At 45.4% G+C, this 18,337-nt stretch overlaps 1 protein-coding gene across 5 annotated transcripts in view; it reads left to right on the top strand.

Moving 5' to 3' along the window:
• The window catches only part of LOC105477657 (SLIT-ROBO Rho GTPase activating protein 3), a 268,022-nt gene that overhangs the window by 116,303 nt on the left and 133,382 nt on the right, over positions 1 to 18,337 (top strand). For all 5 annotated transcript variants that reach the window (XM_011734249.2, XM_011734248.2, XM_011734247.2 and 2 more), the window contains exon 2: positions 10,472 to 10,664. In XM_011734249.2, the coding sequence (XP_011732551.1) occupies positions 10,472 to 10,664 (193 nt within the window). The remainder of the gene's footprint in view (positions 1 to 10,471; positions 10,665 to 18,337) is intronic.

Raw genomic sequence — 18,337 nt, 5'->3', positions numbered from 1 at the left:
GCAAGTGCAACAGAGGAATGAGTTTTTTATTTTAATTAAATGCAAATATCCACATGTGGCTAGTGTGTTGGACAATACAGTGCTAATATATGGAAAGCACTATGCCAGGAACTTCCTTTGCATTAACACATATCATTCTCACAACAATATGAGGTAGAGATTATTATCATTCCCATTTGACAGAGGAAACTGAGTCTCAAGTTGCCCACCTGAGCATGTGGCAGGGCCAGGATTTGAACTGGACGGATGAACCCAGAGCCCGCTACATTGCGCTATGAAGCTGAGATTTCTCTCCTCAGAGGAGGGCCTGAGGTCAGGGTCAGGATGTACTGGGATGCATATAATGACAGCCAAGCTGGTGCTCTGTGTGGATGGTACAGAGATGACCATGGTGGGTGGAGACAGGAGGTAGAACAGGACATGATCCTTGAAAGAAGAGGCAGCAGGACTGTCAGAGAAAGTACCCTGACCTGGGCATTGGGTGATGTTAGTTCCTGTCTGCCCTTTACTCTCAGTTTCATCCCTTGCTTTGCCACTTTCTTGGTGGTCCTGGGCAAGTCATTTCTCCTCCCTGAGTCTCAATTGCTTCATCCATAGAATATGAGTGGCAGTACTACCAGCCTCATAGGATGTCATGATAATCAGGCGTGATTGTGCATAGATGTGATGAGACATTGTTGGCTGTAACATACCGGGTGGTTCATCTTTATCAGCTTCTAAAAATTTACACTGGGAAGGTACCAGCTGCCCCTGTGGAGCAGAGGGTGCAAGTACTCCCTTGATCTTGGTTTTCAGGATGTATACAGACTGTGAGTGGTGCCTCTCCTTCCCAGGAGGTGCCAGAACAGTTACTGCATTTTCAGGACAGGGTCCAACGATTAGAATTGGGTGGGGTCTGGGAAGCTACATTTAAAATTGCTCTTTGTGGTCATACTCTCCCTCTTACTAACCCAGGAAAACCGTCTGCAGGCAAGGAACAGAGGCCTCCAAGGGCAAGTTTTGGCATTCCTAACAGGTCAGACCTGTTAACCAGAGCTGCAGGATTTGCATTGGTTTTATCTGCTTTTTCTCCCTTTTTTATGATGAAAAATTTCAAACATTCCAAAAGTAGAGAGAATAGTATAATAAGCCCTTCCTGCTATCTAGCACTAAACTTTAGTGATTAACTCAAGGCCAGTCTTATTTTACTTAAAACCCTACCACTCTCCATCTCCAAACCTAAGGCTCTTTTGGAGCAAATCCTAGCATGTCTGCTTCTAAATAGTTCCTACTCTGTCCTAAAGTTTTCGTCACAGTATAAACTGGTAAAATTTCAGGGGAGGGCAGTTTAGCAATCTTGATATCTTTATGCGATTTTACTTTAAGAACTTATTATATAGATGATATTCCTGCACATGTGCAGAATGAAGCCTGTGTGTGATTATTCATTCCAGCATTGTTGATGATAGTAAAAGATTATAAACAACCTAAATGTTCAGCAAAGGAGACTGGCTAAAAAAAATTTACGGTGGAATTCTAGTGTGCTGTAAAAGGAATGAGGAAGTTCTTTACATAATGATATGTACTGATCTCCATGATGTATTATTATTATTATTATTATTTTATTATTATTATTTTAGATAGAGCCTTGCTCTATTGCCCAGACTGGAGTGCAGTGGCACAATCTCAGCTCACTGCAACTTCCACCTCCCAGATTCAAGTGATTCTCCTGCTTTAGCCTGACAATTAGCTGGGATTACAGGTGTGCGCCATCATGCCCAGATAAGATTTTGTATTTTTAGTACAGACAGGGTTTCGCTATGTTGGCCAGGCTGGTCTCAAACTCCTGACCTCAAGTGATCCGCCTGCTTCGGCCTCTCAAAGTGCTGGGATTACGGGTGTGAGCCACTGCGTCCAGCCTCCAGGATGTATTATTAAGAGAAAAAGATAAGGTACAGAACACTGTGAATGGTATGCTCTAACATGTATAAAAACAGAGGAAAAATATATTTAACATTCTATATATGTAAATTCTATATATATTCTGTCTTATATACAGATATAGATCATATAATATAAATAACATATAATGTATATAATATGTTTTATATATATGCCATTATTTCTGGAATGATGTACACGATCATGGTAGTTCAGTCGTTTTGTGAGAGGGGAACTAGGTGGCTGATAGACAGAGGTGGGAGTGAAACTTTATATACCCTTTCTACCTTTTCAGTTTTGTACGTAATATTAAAAATCCCTATATTTCCTCTTTAAAAATAGAATTCCTTTTTTCTGTAAGTCAAAAACTGCTATAAAAATAAAGTCTATTAATTTCAAAAAGGATATTTACCCAAATGAATTGAAAACATGTCCACACAAAAACCTGCATGCAGATGTTCATAACAGCTTTATTCACAATTAGCAACCAACATGTCTTTCAATAGGTGAATGAATAAACAATCTGTCAACATTATTCCATAGCACAGAATATTATTTGGTGATAAAAAGGAGCTACAAAGCCACAAAAAGACACGGAAGAACCCTACATGCATACTGCTAGGTGAAAGAAATCACTCTAAAAAGTCAACATACTTTATGATTCCAGCTGTATAACATGCTGGGAAAGGCAAAACTATAGAGACAGTAAAAAGATTAGGGGTTGCCAAGGGTTGGCGTAAGCGAGAAGGGAGGATAAGGGGAGGTATAGGTGGAGCACGAGGATTTTTAGGGTGGCAAAACTATTCTGTATGATACTGTAATGGTGGACACATGACATTAGACATTTGTCAAAACCCAGAAATGTACAACAGAAACAGTGAGCCATAAGGTAAGTGACAGACTTTGGTGTATCAGTATTGGCTCTTCAATTGTAATAAATGCACTATGGAATGCAAGATGTTAATAATCGGAGAAACTGTGCAGGGGAGAGGGAATATATGGGAACTCTCTGTACTTTCTGGTCAATTTTTTGGTAAACCTAAAATGGCTCTAACAATAGCCTGTTAATTAAAAAAGAAAAAGACTTTGATCTGAAGAATCTCCCTACGATTGCTGGTGAGGTTGTGATTCTGAGGGACAGTGGGGAGTATGAGGAATCTTGCTGTCCATATGGTGGGTCACATGGGCTGTTTGCCACAGGTGGCAGCCTGGGTGCAGGCAAAGTGATCTTTAGTGAGACTGTTGCTTGGAGAGTGAGCAGGAGTGTTATGGGGATGGGTAGGCAGGCTGTGCATTCTTGGCCTTTGAATGTCAGAGGAGTTTGGCTTTGATCCTATAAGCAATGGGGAACCATGGAGAATTTCATCAGGAGGGTGACACAGGGAGATTGGTGCTTTAGGAGACCTGGACTGAAGAATTAATTCTTACGGCCAGGCACAGTGGCTTATGCCTGTAATCTCAGCACTTTGGGAGGCCGAGGTGGGTGGATTACTTGAGGTCGGGAGTTCAAGACCATCCTGGCCAACATGGTGAAACCCCCTTTCTACTAAAAATACAAAAATATTAGCTGGGCATGGTGGTGTGCACCTGTAGTCCCCAGCTACTTGGGAGGCTGAGGTGGGAGGATCACTAGAACTGGGAAGGCAGAGCTTGCAGTGAACTGAGATTGTGCCACTGCACTCCAGCCTGGGTGACAGAGTGAGACTCTGTCTCAAAAAAAAAAAAAAAAAAAAAAGAGAAAATGAGATCTTCCCCTTCTCTGGGCCTCATGCCGCTGTCTATAAAACCAGGAGACTACACCGCACAGTGAGGTCATCTTCAGCTTTCAGGTGTTGAGTTCAAAGCCTGTCCCACTTTCCAACCCCTTTCCCTCCCTGCCACATCCCCCTTTTAATTTTTCTGCCACTCAGCGCTGTGTTATGGCTAGAACTGTCCCCCGGTGGGGAAACGTCTGCTGAATGAAGTCTGTGCCTTGGGAACAATTCTGTTTTATTTTATTTTATTTTTCTCTCTTTGAAATCTTCAAGGAGAAAACCCAAATCCGTGCCAGCTCGTAGGCTCCTAGCAGCAACTTGGATGGGAATTAGAAAGAACGAGATGGGTAATCAAATGCCCTCAGGGTTCCAGATCAGGGTAGGCTGTGGAGGGTGCTCTGCCAGGGCCATTTCCTACTAGAAGGACTTGATTCTGAGCCCTGCAAACTGATGGAGGGTTCCATGCACAGCCCAGCCTGGGAGGCTGCAGCTGGTTGTGTGAACTGGGGGAGGTTGCTCTGCTCTTTCCAAATTGTCCGCTGTCATCACGATGTGATTTATGAGCTTTTCCTCTAAAATATGAGAACGTTGTCTCTTGATAATGCTCTGTAATGAGGAAGGCTGTGGCTGCAGCTTTTCTAAAAAATAATATCTCTTTAGATCACCATCTTGTTACAAAAAGAATGCAAGAGGTTGAATACAGAGGGATTAAAAGTGTCTTTTGTGTTTGTTTTGTTTTAATATGGAAAACAAGGATAATTCATGAAATGCAGACCAAGAAGTTCCTATAGGGGCCTCGGTCTAGCATCGTGTCAAGGGCATTGTGGTAAGCTTCTGAGGGACCTGGGTTTGACTGCTGGCTCTGCTCTGAACCAGCTGTTAGGAGTACAGGCTAGTGACTTCCTGCTGAGCTGCCACTTCCTTGTCTATGGGGAAAAAGTGGGAAAACACTAGTAGCACTCTCTGCATAGTTATATTTTTATGACTATGTGTTGATAGGACAAGGCTTGGTGTTGTGGGAGTGATGGCACCTCAGTACAGTTCAGTTCAACAGGTAGACCATCTAAGAGGGGACCTGTGTAGTTTGTTAGAGTTCAGAGGACAACGTGTGACCTTGGATGAGTCCCTGATCTTGGTTTACATAAAGCCTTGGTTTCTTCATTATTATAAATCCACGTTGAATGTATGTATGTGTGGGGGGTGAGTGGTGGTGTGTGTGGTATGTGTTGTGTGTTTTGTATGTATGTGTGGTGTGTGTGTGCCATATGTTTGTGTGTGTGTGTGTGTGTGTGTGAGCTGAAGCTTCCATAATCACAACACTTAATGTACTTGGTTAAAAGCATTTGCTAAACGGAAACAGTAGGCTGGTCGTGATAGCTCACACTTGTAATCCCAGCACTTTGGGAGGCTGAGGTGGGCAGATCACCTGAGGATGGGAGTTCGACACCAGCCTGGTCAACGTGGTGAAACCCTGTCTCTACTAAAAATACAAACATTAGTCAGATGTGGTGGCACACACCTGTAATCCCAACTACTTGGGAGGCTGAAGCAGGAGAATCCCTTGAACCTGGGAGATGGAGGTTGCAGTGAGACGAGATGGTGCCACTGCACTCCAGCTTGGGTGTCAGAGCGAGACTCTGTCTCAAAAAAAAAGGGAAATAGTAATTTGCTATACAGATATTGATATCCTGATGACCTATTATGTGCTGGGAGAATCTGCCCTCAGAGCTTAAATTTCATTTGAGGAGATAAGGCAGAGATGGCATGCACACATGAAAGAGTGAAAACTAACAAACAGGAAAACCCAAACAGAACAGCACTAGGCAATCTGAGATTTACTGTACGTGCCATGGGAGTTCAAAAGAGGGTCACCAGGCTGGCAGCCCAGGCCTTCCTGGGAGGAGCAGTGCTTTATGTGGGCTCTGAAGCAGTGGTTTTCAACTTTTTTTTTTTTGCTTACCTACCCTCTACATGAACTTTGGGAAGAAAAATATCTCTTCTGCTTCACACATTTTAAGTTGACATCTAAAATGTCTCATTCTTTAATTTGTGCTAAATAAAATAAAATAGAATATTTTATTCTAAGTTCGATTAGTTACAAAGGATATAATTTTGGCCATGTTTTAAATATTCACATTTTAGGGTAACATTATACCATACCACTGTCTTAAATCTGTATCAAAATGTTGTGGGGAGGGATGGGTGGGGGGACTTACCTCTTTAGTCCCAGCTACTTAGAAGGCCAAGGCAGGAGGATTGCTTGAGCCCAAGAGTTGAAGACCAGACTGGGTAACATAGAGACCCCGTCTCTACAAAAAAATTTTAAAAATGTATCAAATAGAAACTAACATAGCAATTTTTAATTTTGTCTTTTTGTTGAAGCCTCACTTTCATGTAGCAGAATGCACAGATCTTAAGTGAGCAGCTCAATTAATTTTTATCAGTGTCCCTACCACCCACACCAAGGTGTAGAACATCTCCAGTATTCAGAAGGCATGCTTGTTCCCTCTCTCCGTCAATACCCGTCAAACGTGACCACTTTTCTGACCTCTATCACCATAAACTAGTTTTGCACAACCTCATTGGTTCTGGCTTCTTTCAATAAACACAAGGTCTGTGGGTTTCAAACATGTTGCTGTGAGGAGCAGTAGCATTCCTTTTTCATTATTGTATATTATTCCACTCAATGAATAGCTCATATCCAAAAAAATCCATTCTATTCTTACTAGACATTTTGGGTCATTTCTAATATTTGGCTATAAAGATACTGTAAGTATTCTTGTATATATTTTTTGGTGATCATAAGCACTGATTTCTTTTGTGTATGTATCCATGAGTGAAATTTCCTGGTCATAGGATAAATACCATAATACATTGGTTTCTACAATCATCCATCAAAGTTACCTGAACAAGTCAAATGTTTTACACTGCTCCTTTCTTTACCTTTCTGAACTCCTAATTCCCTTTCACTTGCTTCATAACGTTTAATCTTAACATATTTTATGCTTGAAAGTTTTAAGATTATCATCTTCTTTAAAACTCTACTTATGTAAGCTGAAATGGGCATTTTAAATTTTTTCCTTTGAACTCTAAGATTCTTCCTTTTATAATGATTATGTATCATTATGTATCATTACAGTATCACTGTAATGTAATACACAATTTATCAAAATAACATTATTATTTTACACATTTGATAAATCATTAAACAAAGCATAACTTTGTATGGGAAATGGTTCTCATAATGAGATGGGCGGGATGGTAAATGGCAGTGCTTATCAAACTTTAAGGTGCACAAGGGCCACCTGGGAGAGCTTGATAAAATGCAGATTTTTTATTTGGATAGTATGGGCTGGGGCCTGAGACTTTATTCCGAAATTTTTTTTTTAGCTTTATTAAGGTATAATTGGAATGCCACCTAAATGCGCACATTTAATTTATTCATCTTGATGAGTTTGGATGATTCTGTATTTCTTCTCCCTTCCCTTCCCTTCCCTTCCCTCCCCTCCCCTCCCCTCCCCTCCCCTCCCCTCCCCTCCCCTCCCCTCCCCTTCTTTCCCCTCCCCTCTCCTCCTCTGTTCTTTTCTTTTCTTCTCTTTTCTTCTTACAGGAGTTCACTCTAAGCATCGTGGTATGGTCATGGCTCACTGAAGCTTTGAACTCCTGGGCCCAAGCAATCCTCCCACCTCAGCCTCCCAAGGAGTTGTGATTAGAGGCATGTGCTACCACACCCAGCTAATTTCTTTTTTAAATTTTTACTAGGCTGGGTGCGGTGGCTCACGTCTGTAATCCCAGCACTTTCTGAGGCTGAGGCGGGTGGATCACGAGGTCAAGAGATCAAGACCATCCTGGCCAACATAGTGAAACCTCGTCTCTACTAAAAATACAAAAAATTAGCTGGGCATGGTGGTGTGCACCTGTCATCCCAGCTATTCGAGAGACTGAGGCAGGAGGATCGCTTGAATACAGGAGGCAGAGACTGCAGTGAGTGGAGATCGGGCCTCTGCACTCCAGCCTGGCGACACAGCGAGACTCCATCTCAAAACACAAAACAAAACAGACAAAAAAAATTTTACTAGGCATGGGGTCTTGTTATATTGCCTAGGCTTCCGTATTTCTAAAAAGCCCATTGATGATGCTGATGCTGCTGGTCCATGGATCACATTTTCATTTTTTTGAGACAGGGTCTTGCTTTGTTGTATAGGCTGCAGTGCAGTGGCACAATCATAGTGCACTGCAGCCTGGACCTCCTGGGCTCAAGCAATCCTTCTGCCTCAGCCTCCTGAGTGGCTGGGAACACAAGCCCATGCCACTACACCTGGTTAATTTAAAACAGTTTTTTTTTAAGTTTTTATAGAGACAAGGTCTCCCTCTGTTGCCCAGGCTGGTCTTGAGCTCCTGACCTCAAGTGATTCTACTGCCTCAGCCTCTCAAAGTGCTGCGATTACAGGCGTGAGTCTCATGGACCACACTTTAAGTAGCAAGGGTTTATGATCCCTTGATTAAAGGAAGATTTGCAAATACCAACTTTTTAAAAATACTTTATATTATTTGAAGAGAATATAACTTTGTACATTTATTTATTTATGTATAAATTTATGGAGTACAAGTGTAATTTTGTTACATGCATAGATTGTGTGGTGGTGAAGCCAGGGTTTTTCGGGTACCCATGACACAAATAATGTACGTTGCACCCATTAAGTAATTTCTCATTATCCACCTCCCTCCCACCCCCTCACCCTTCTGAGTCTCTGTTGTCTACCATTCCACACTGTACGTCCATGTGCACACATTATTTAGGTCCTGCTTATAACTGAGAACATGTGTAACATGAACATTTTCGTTTCTTTCTTTCTCTTTCTTTCTTCCTTCCTTCCTTCCTTCCTTCCTTCCTTCCTTCCTTCCTTCCTTCCTTCCTTCCTTCCTTCCTTCCTTCCTTCCTTCCTTCCTTCCTTCTTCCTTCCTTCCTTCTTCCCTTCCCTTCCCTTCCCTTCCCTTCCCTTCCCTTCCCTTCCCCTCCCCTCCCCTCCCCTCCCCTCCCCTCCCCTCCCCTTCCCTTCCCTTCCTTTCCCTCTTTCTATTTTTTGAGACAGGGTCTCACTCTGTCACCCAGGCTGGAGTGCAGTGGCACGGTCTCGGCTCACTGCAACCTCCACCTTCTGGGTTCAAGTGATTCTCCTGCCTCAGCCTCCAGAGTAGCTGGGACTACAGGCGCCCGCCACCACGCCCAGCTGATTTTTTGTGTTTTTAGTAGAGACGGGGTTTCACTGTGTTAGCCAGGATGGTCTCGATCTCCTGACCTCGTGATCCACCCGCCTCAGCCTCCCAAAGTGCTGGGATTACAGGCATGAGCCACCACGCCTGGCCAACATGAACATTTTAAATGGTGTGTTTTTCCTTTTGGCATCCAGATGTCTCGACATTTTGGGACACTGCATCATAGATTCTGGACGAGTGAGCAGTTGCTCTTTTTCCTGTAAAGAGAGAACAGGACCATTGTGAAGAGGGGAGGTAGGAAAGGAGAGGGGTTGTGCGTCTAGACTGAGGCACATTGTCAGGGAGTGGGAATGGATGTGGAGGATCTCAGGTTGATTCCCTCTACCTCAGCTTGCATACCCTGTGGGGTGTCTTTGTGTACCCCAGAGTAGTTCTGCCCCAGTTTTGAGTCCAATTCTCTGAAGGATGCTGAAATGACGCTGGCCACCATTTCAGATGGGGCACACATTTAGGCAGGTGAGATCTGATATTCCAAGGAATGGCTTGAATGGTTTGGAGAGTCCACTGGGGTAAAGTCCTGAGAAATGAAATTTGGGACTGCGTGGTGGATGGTCTTGAATTCCATGCTGAGGAGTTGGATTAATACTCCGGCAGAGGGGCGCCGTGGGGTATTTTTGAGCAGGTTGCTGGTATGAGCAGAGTGCTTTGCAGGCTGATCTGTTGAGCAGCCCTTGGAATGGCCTGGAAAGAATCGATGCCTGGGGGCAGTGGCGGTGATAACCCCACAGGCTTGAAGATGAAAATGGCTGTGGTTACTGGCATTCAGCTGTGATTTTTAACTCCAGCTTCCAGCTTTTGAATTGTTGCCCTGGTTGCATAGACCTGGTTTGAGCAATCAGTATTTTCTGAAGTGTGGGATCTGAGAGGTTCATACATGGAATTCAAGGTGATATAAAGCAGGACACAGACATGGCCTTAAATAACACTGAAACCCAAGAGGGAAGAGCATGCCCTTCTCAGCCCTCTCTTAGTCTTGACTACACGTGGAGAAAGTCACACTGCCATTTTCCTTTGGTTGATAAAGAGCCAGCAGCTTAGGCTTAGAGCCTTTGGTAAACAATTGTCTCTAGATAGAATTTTACAATATTTTTGTTTTCATTGAATTATTTCCTATGTCCCAGGCTGTAAGGGGTCCTAGTGTTTCACTTTATTGTATTGATAGAAATCTTTGCATTTTAAACAAGATCATCTCTGTAGGAAAGTTGAGTCAATTTACTAGATCATGTGGAAGAAATAAGAATGCTTGGGGCATGTGAATATGGCAAAAATCATGGTGGTGACATGCAATGATTCAAGTTTTGGAAACATTTGGTTAGACCAATGGCAAAAACGAGCAAGAGTGGAATCTTTGTGCCAATGCTCTGCCAAGCAAGGTCTGGGCTCTGGCTGGGCTCAGAGAGGCTCTGGGTGGTGATAGGAGGGAGTTGCCTGAATTGCAGGGCCCGGGCCAGCAAAAGAGCAGGTCCCAGTGCCCCCGTCCCCACCACCAGTCTCATGCTCCCACCCTTGTGTGCCCGCAGAGATCCGCACACAGCTGGTGGAGCAGTTCAAATGTCTGGAGCAGCAATCAGAGTCGCGACTGCAGCTGCTTCAAGACCTCCAGGAGTTTTTCCGCCGGAAAGCTGAGATTGAGCTCGAGTACTCCCGCAGCCTGGAGAAGCTGGCCGAGCGCTTCTCCTCCAAAATCCGCAGCTCCCGGGAGCACCAGTTCAAGTAAGAAGTTGGGTGTGGGTGCACAGAGATGGGAGGCAGCACTGGAGTGGGCGGACAGTTGGTGGCAAAGCAGAAAGGAGGCCGACCTCGTTGGAGGCAGAGGGCGTGCCTTCAGGGCCCTGGGTCTGCAGGTTACTTATACCTCTAAGCCTCAGTCTTCCTCATGTGTAAAGGCAAGCTAGAAAGAGTTTCTCTGCAGAAGTTTCCTGAAGGGAATAAACGAGCAACCCAAGAAGAGTGTTTGTCACAGACAATAGGTGCTCGATCAATTGTTGTTGCTGTTATTATTATCCTACCAAGCACCGGCACTGAGCTAGCCTCCATTTGTGCCCTGATGAGACCCCTACCTCCCTTCAGGACATCCTGTCCCTATCCAGTTGTCCTTTATTTGGGTGTCAGCCAGCCTTCGTCTGAATTTCTTTAGCACAGTGAATTTCTTCTCCATGGAACTGATGCTCGAACATTCCTCTTCCTTGCTCCCCTGGAGGACCTCAGTGCCCTGGCTCTTTTCCTGCCTTATTTACTTATTTTCGATGCACAAACTGTCATGTGTCCTGATTTCTCATACCCCAAGCTCTGAGATCATGGAGGCCCCATCTGCTTGGGCACTGACTTGGCAGGTCCTGAATCTTCCAGCTACAAAACCTTCTGTGCTTAGAACTCCCTGGCTTCAGCTCATTAAATACAGGCAGGCAGGAAGCAGCAAGTCTCACTTGGACTGTGTCAACCATGAAAGGCTCCACTCAGCAGGCCCCCTGGCCAGCACTGTCTCTCCTTCAGCCATGCTTCCTGGACTCTCCCTTCTCCTTGGGTCATCTCTCCAGCCAGAGGCCCTCAACACCAGGAGATCAGCGACTTGCTTCATCTCACCTGACCTGATCCTTATCCCCCTTTCCCTGGGTCCTGTCCTGTTTCTCTCTCTCTCTTTCTCTCTCTGTGTGTGTATGTGTGTGTGTATGTATACACACATATATATATACACACACATACACACACACACACACACACACACACATATATATATATATATTTTATTTGTTTTTTGGAGACAGAGTCTCACTCTGTCACCCAGGTTGGAGTGCAGTGGCATGATCTCAGCTCACTGCAATCTCTACTTCCTGGGTTCAAGAGATTCTCCTGCCTCAGCCTCCTGAGTAGCTGAGATTACACGTGCACCACCAAGCCCAACTAATCTTTGTATTTTTAGTAGAGATGGGGTTTCACCATGTTGGCCAGACTGGTCTTGAACTCCTGACCTCAAGTGATCCACCTGCTTCAGCCTCCAGAGTGCTGGGATTACAGACGTGAGCCACCACCCCGGCCTCTTCATATATGTGTGTGTGTGTGTGTGTGTGTGTGTATATATATGTGTGTGTGTATATATATATAGTGACAAAGCACACATAATATAAAATTTACCATTTTCATCATTTTTAAATGAACAGTTCAGTGGCACTAAGCACATTCACATTGTTGTGCAACCATCACCACCATCCAACTCCAGTGCTTTTTACATCGTCCTCTACTGAAATTCTATCCGCTTTAAACACTAACTCCCCATTCCCTGCCACGCCTTCCACCTGCTGGCAACCACCATTCTACTTTGTGTCTTTGTGAATTCGACTGCTGTAGATATCTCATATTAGTGCAATTATACAATATTTGTCTCTTTGTGACTGGCTAATTTCACTTAGCATAATGTCTTCAAGGTTCATCCCTGTGGTAGCATGTGTCAGAATGTTCTTCCTTTTTAAGGCTGAATAATATGGTGCAGATAGACCACATTTTGTTTGTCCAGTCATCTGTTGGTGGACACTTGGGTTGCGTCCACCTTCCTGTCCACATTTTTTGCATTCCACACTGGCCAGGGAGCTCTCTTCCTTTAAACTCCCCTAAACACCTCCTTGAGTCCGTGCCACAGCATTTGAACACTCACTTATGTGCCTTCTTTTGGCATTTGGGGATAAGAAATTGGTATATTATACATTTGCAAATACCGTGCTTCTTTTTCTACCTGATCTTCTCTTTTTGTTTGTTTTTTTTTGAGATGGAGTCTCGCTCTGCCGCCCAGGCTGGAGTGCAGTGGTACGATCTCGGCTCACTGCAAGCTCCGCCTCCGGGGTTCAAGCGATTCTTCTGCCTCAGCTGGGACTACAGGTGCCTGTCACCACGCCGAGCTAATTTTTTGTATTTTTAGTAGAGACAAGGTGTCACCGTGTTAGCCAGGATAGTCTCCATCTCTTGACCTCGTGATCTGCCCACCTTGGCCTCCCAAAGTGCTGGGGTTAAAGGCGTGAGCCATCATGCTCGGCCACCCAATCTCTTCTATTCAAACTTTTGCTGCAGGAGGAAGCCTCTGTTAATAACATTTACCCAGGCACAGTCTAGACCCTTTCATACATATAATCTCATTTTTTAAAATTTATTTTTTGGAGAAAATTTGTGTTTTTTCAAACAACAAAGGTAAAATGCTCATTGTATACAATTTAGAAAGTACAGAAAAGAGAAAAATATCACTCATAGTCCCACTGCTCACAACCACTGCTCACATTTTGGAATCATTTCTCCCTTGTCTTTTAAGAATAAAACAAAGATAATGTATTGAACTGAGCACTTACTTTGGTGCCAGGTGGGTATTACTGCCCCATCGTAAAGATGAGGATGGTGAAGCTCTGAGAAAGCAGCTTGTCCAAACATGTCTATGAACCCACAATTGGAAAGACAGAATTGAACCTTCAACTCTTATTCTGCCTCCTTGGCCTGCGATAAGAAAGGGCCTAGGTGTAGCTTGAGAGTAGCCATGACATCTGGATCCTCCCTGGAACCACAGGCACAGCAGGCACAGACTCATAAACCCACAACTCTGGCTGAACGGCCACTGGAGCCACCGTATCTTGGGCTTTCCCCAGCTGCAGACAGGGCTGTGTGGTAGGGCTGGAGTGTCTCTTCTGTCCGCTTCTTCCCCTTGATTAGGAATCAGCTCTCTTCCCATTCTCAGTGTGCACATGGGAAGAGGAGAAAGGCAGGGATTGCGGATATGTGGGGGGGCACCCTATTCCCTTGTATCACCTATAATGAGCTCGGCCAGCCCCTCATGGGTTCATTAACTGAGGCCACCAGACGGAACGGGAGCCCCAGCTGGCAGCCGGGCCATGCAGGCTGCCTGACACACTATGAAAGTCTAATTAGGGTGCCGGCCCAGGCCAGTGCAGCTGGAGGGGGCCCTCTGCACGATGCTAATGTGATGGCAGAGCCATCTTCGCTTCTGGAAGTGGAGAGTCTCTAGGGGCAGGCTGGACTCACCCTTTGACCTCAGGGCACTGACTGGCCTCAGGCTGCCTATTCCTTGGAGCCCAGCACACAGGACCTGTGCTACTCTCTGTTCCCTTCATCTGGGCTGTTCCGAGAAGCCTTGTCTCGCCATGGTAAAGATTCTTGGTTTAATAATGTCCGTCTGCCTGCCAAGTAGCCCCTCAGTGCTTTGAGTGCAGAGCCCAGGACTTGTCATTTTATTCCCACTGCGGTGGGTCTGGTGCTTGGCAGAGCTGGGGGGTGTGTGCATGGGTGGCAGGGAGGAAGGTGGGAAGAAGACAGAAAGGAAGGAAGGGAGAGGATTGGTCTGGTCTATCCAGTCCACTTTGGCTGAGAGATTTGCCTCAGAGATGGAACTGATTTGCCTAAGATTTTACAGCAAATTAGGAGCAGAACTGGGATAGGAAATTAGGTCCTTTGGCTCCGAGTCTATTGCTCCTCCTTATGCTCCATGGGCCGTGTCTCCCTAAGGCCCCAGCCATTCCCTCCCTACCTGGGCAGTTGAAGAATGTGCTGCTGCCCAGGAACACACACTGTGCTGTGTTCAGGGCTAGACTCACCTGGGCTGAGTTCCATGTGGCACGTGATCCAAAGAAAGGCCCACATGATGGCTCTGAAGGTTTCCCTGGGACAGGTTAACATTTAGAGAAAAATATCATCATATTTCTTTTCTACAACACATATTCCAATTCTAACAAACCTCTTTCAAAGCACTCTGACATCCTTGCTCTCTTAAAAACCTGATAACAACCCAGGGAAGTAGAGAGGGAATCAATGGTTTTATGTCAAGCAAACTGAGCAACAGAAAAGCTGAGCCGCTTATTTTAACAAGGACGCAGAGCTGTCGAGCATGAAAACCCAGTGTTCTTGACTTCCAACTCAGGCTTCTCTCTCCAAGAAGCCATGTGGGACTTCATTTGTTTGAAATGTGTGCATTGAGGACCTCATATTTTCCTGGACTGTGCTCAGTGCTGAAGACACAAAGATAGATGAGGTGTGATTTCTGCTGCCAGATACTGAGAGACAGGAACACGGCTTGGGGAGGCCTGGTAGTTGGTATGGCTGGGGAGGCCCCAATCCCATGACTGTGCCCTTTGAGCCCTGCACCTGCGTGCCATCAGCCCGCAGCACTGAGATGTCACTTCTGCTGAAAAGCTTCCTTGATTCCCACCTGGTGCCTCCCTCTGTGTGCCCATCGTACTCTGATGTACTTATTTGCTTATTCCACCAATATTTATTGAGCACCCACCATGTGCCACACCCTGGGTTTACAGTGGTGAACAAGATAGACTTGGTTCCTGCTGTGGTGAAATTTACCATGAAGAATAAAACATTAGAAAGCAGCTAAAAGAAAGACCAGCTATAATCCAATGATTGCTATGATGGAAATAAATACACTATGGAGTATTCTGGTTCTCTCTCTTGTATAACTGCAATGCCCCCAAAATTAGTGTACCTTGTGATTTAATGGATCAAAGATTTGGACAGGACTCAGCTGGGTGATTTTTCTGCTGTATGTGGCATTGATGGCTCAGTGATATTCAGCTAGCAGAGGACCTGGTCTGGATGGTCCCAGAGAGCTTTACTTGCATGCCTGGTTCCTCCATGGGGACGGCTAGTAGGCTGGGCCCTGCTGGGCTGCCTCCCTCTCCATGTAGTGTCAGGGCCTCCTGCTTCAGCCAGGCATCAGACTTCTGACATAGTAGCTCGGGGCTTCCAGAGAGCAGGATGGCAGCTGCAGTTCTCTTAACTGCTAGGCCTGGAGCTGGCATAGCGTCACCCCCCACCCAGATGCTATTTGCCAAAGCTGTCTCAGCCCTAGCTCAGCTTCAGGAAAGGGGAAATAAAGCCCTCCTCTCATTAGAGGAGTGTCAAAGGGTTGGCAGCCCACACCAAGCTAGGACGATGATCAGGAAGGCATCTGGGGGAAGCGTGGTTTAAGCTGAGGCCTGAGAGATGAGAAGGAGCAGCGTGGGGCAGTGGAGGGGGACGGAGGCCAAGTGGCTGGAACTGGTGAGTGTGGGAGTGGGAAGAAGGGAATTGCATGATGTGATTTATATGTTTAAAAGACCACCAGGGTTGGAGGGTGGAGCCGAGGAGCCCATTCATGGGCGTGTGGGTGTAGCTCTCCGGGCAGGGGCAGTGATGGCCTGGGTGGGAACAGAGCAGATGATAGAAGTCAACAGATGCCAGAAAACCTCTCAGAGAGGAATGGAGGAAAAGAGAGGAAACAAGGATGTCTTCTGTTTCTGCCTTGAGACGGGAAGGACTTGGGGAGGAGGGTGAGGCAAGAGCTACAGCCCTGTATTGTCATCGTCTGTTTACTTGTCTGTCCTCCTTTGGACAACCACTGGGCTGCAAGCTCCGAGATGGCAGAGAGGGTGACTCCTGACCCGAGGTCCCTAGCACCTCTCACAGGGCTGACACCTGGTTGTTACTGAATGTCATTGACTAATGAACTAATGAATGAAAGTCAAGTGGTAATTAGATTTGTGTAGGGAGGACAGGGAAAGGGGGCATGTTTGTCTTCTGGCTGCCTTAGGAGCTCAGTGAGGCCATCTGGGTGAAGTGTCACTCACTCATGTGCCTGGCATGGGTCCTATATTGCTGAACGGAGAGTGTGGACTGTGCCATGGTCTCCCTGTTTGGGGAATGGGACCAGCAGCATTGGCATCTTGGCATCACATGGAGACCTGCTAGAAATGCAAGATCTGGGGTCTTTCCCGAGACCTGCTGGATCAGAATTTCTGGGGGTGGGGCCTGGCAATCTGCATTTAACAGGCTCCCCGCCGGCCCCCCACAGGGGAGTCTGATGGCAATTCACTTTGAAGAGGCAGTCTGATGCTTTTCTGGGTAATAAATGGTTTTCAACTCATTTTTGGGCTGTGCTGGCCTTCCCTCCTCTTCACTAGCATCAAATTCATAATCCACTGCCCTTTCCAAGCTAGGCCTAACCTGAGCTTGGCTTTTCCTTCTGAAGGCCTGGAACTGAGCCCTTCCTGAGTGGGACTGTGGTGTAGCGGGCAGCACATATGGGGTCCCCAAACCCGCCTCTCAGGGTAGGTGGATGGTCTTGTCCAAATGAATTTGGTGGCTCCATGAACACAGATGTTTCCTGGGAATGAGACTTTTTCTTCCTCCAGGAAAATGTTCTCTAAAACACCAATACTTTGAGATGTTTGAATGGGAGAGAGAGAAAGAGAGAGAGAGGAAGAGGAGGAAGAGAAGGAGGATAAGAAAGACTGACTTTTGTAATAATTAAGCCTGTTGACTTCTTTCTGAAAGCTGTTTGACCACAGAATTCCCTCTCCCTATTTATTTATTTATTTATTTATTTATTTATTTACATATTTACTTATTTTTGAGACAGAGTCTTGCCATGTCGCCCAAGCTGGAATGTAGTGGCGCGATCACAGCTCACTGCAGCCTCAAACTTGTGGGCTCAAGTGATCCTCCTGCCTCAGCCTCCCAAGTAACTGGGACTACAGGTGCATGCCACCACATCTGAAATTTGGAAAAAAAAATTAATTTTTTTTTTGTAGAGGCAGGGGTCTTGCTATGTTGTCCAGGCTGGACTTAAACTTCTGGACTCAAGCAATCCTCTTGCCTTAGCCGCCCAAAACACTGCGATTATAGGCAGAACCACCCACCACACCTGTCTCTCCCCATAATATTTATCAATATTTCACAAATTAGCACTTCTTGAGACCTAATTTGAAAATCCCTGTTCTAGACAAACGCTGGGGTTACCCTCTGTAGTAGCGACACTCCATGCAAGTAATGCCTTGTATTTGGGGTGACAGAGTCCCCTTCTATTCTAGCTTTCTCAGTTTTTGATACCCCTCACCTTCCAGGGGCTGTACCTGATGAAAATGCTCCATGCAGAGGGTTAAGTGCTGGTTGCTGCTAGTTTAACTGCTGTGAAAAAAAAGCAGCAGGGAGTTCTATTTAAATATGATTTAAACATTTGGGAAAAGCTAGAATTCGGGAAGTGCTGGGTGGCACTTGGCTAGTTAGGGAATAATATTCTATGCAGATATCCTGTGCAAAGGAGGTTTGGAGCATCTTTCAGCTTCACAGAGCAGTTGGGAGAGAGGATTCCTGTGAACAACTAACTTCATTTCCAAGAAAACACTTCTTAGTGGGGATAAAGCATCACAGGATTTTTTTCACAGATGTAGCATTTCTCTAAAGAGATGCTATAATTTAGACTTAGCCTTCTAGGCTATTCCTAAACAGAGAATCACTTTTGTTGCATATAGATTGAGCATATGAATGTGAAAAGGATTCAGAATTAAAATATTTGCTTAGAATGAGGTGGAGATGGAGAAAGCCCTCCAGTAGCGCTTGTGTCTCCATTC

Source organism: Macaca nemestrina, chromosome 2, assembly GCF_043159975.1.
Source record: "Macaca nemestrina isolate mMacNem1 chromosome 2, mMacNem.hap1, whole genome shotgun sequence".
Taxonomy (NCBI): domain Eukaryota; kingdom Metazoa; phylum Chordata; class Mammalia; order Primates; family Cercopithecidae; genus Macaca; species Macaca nemestrina.
This window is presented reverse-complemented; position numbering and strand designations above follow the sequence as displayed.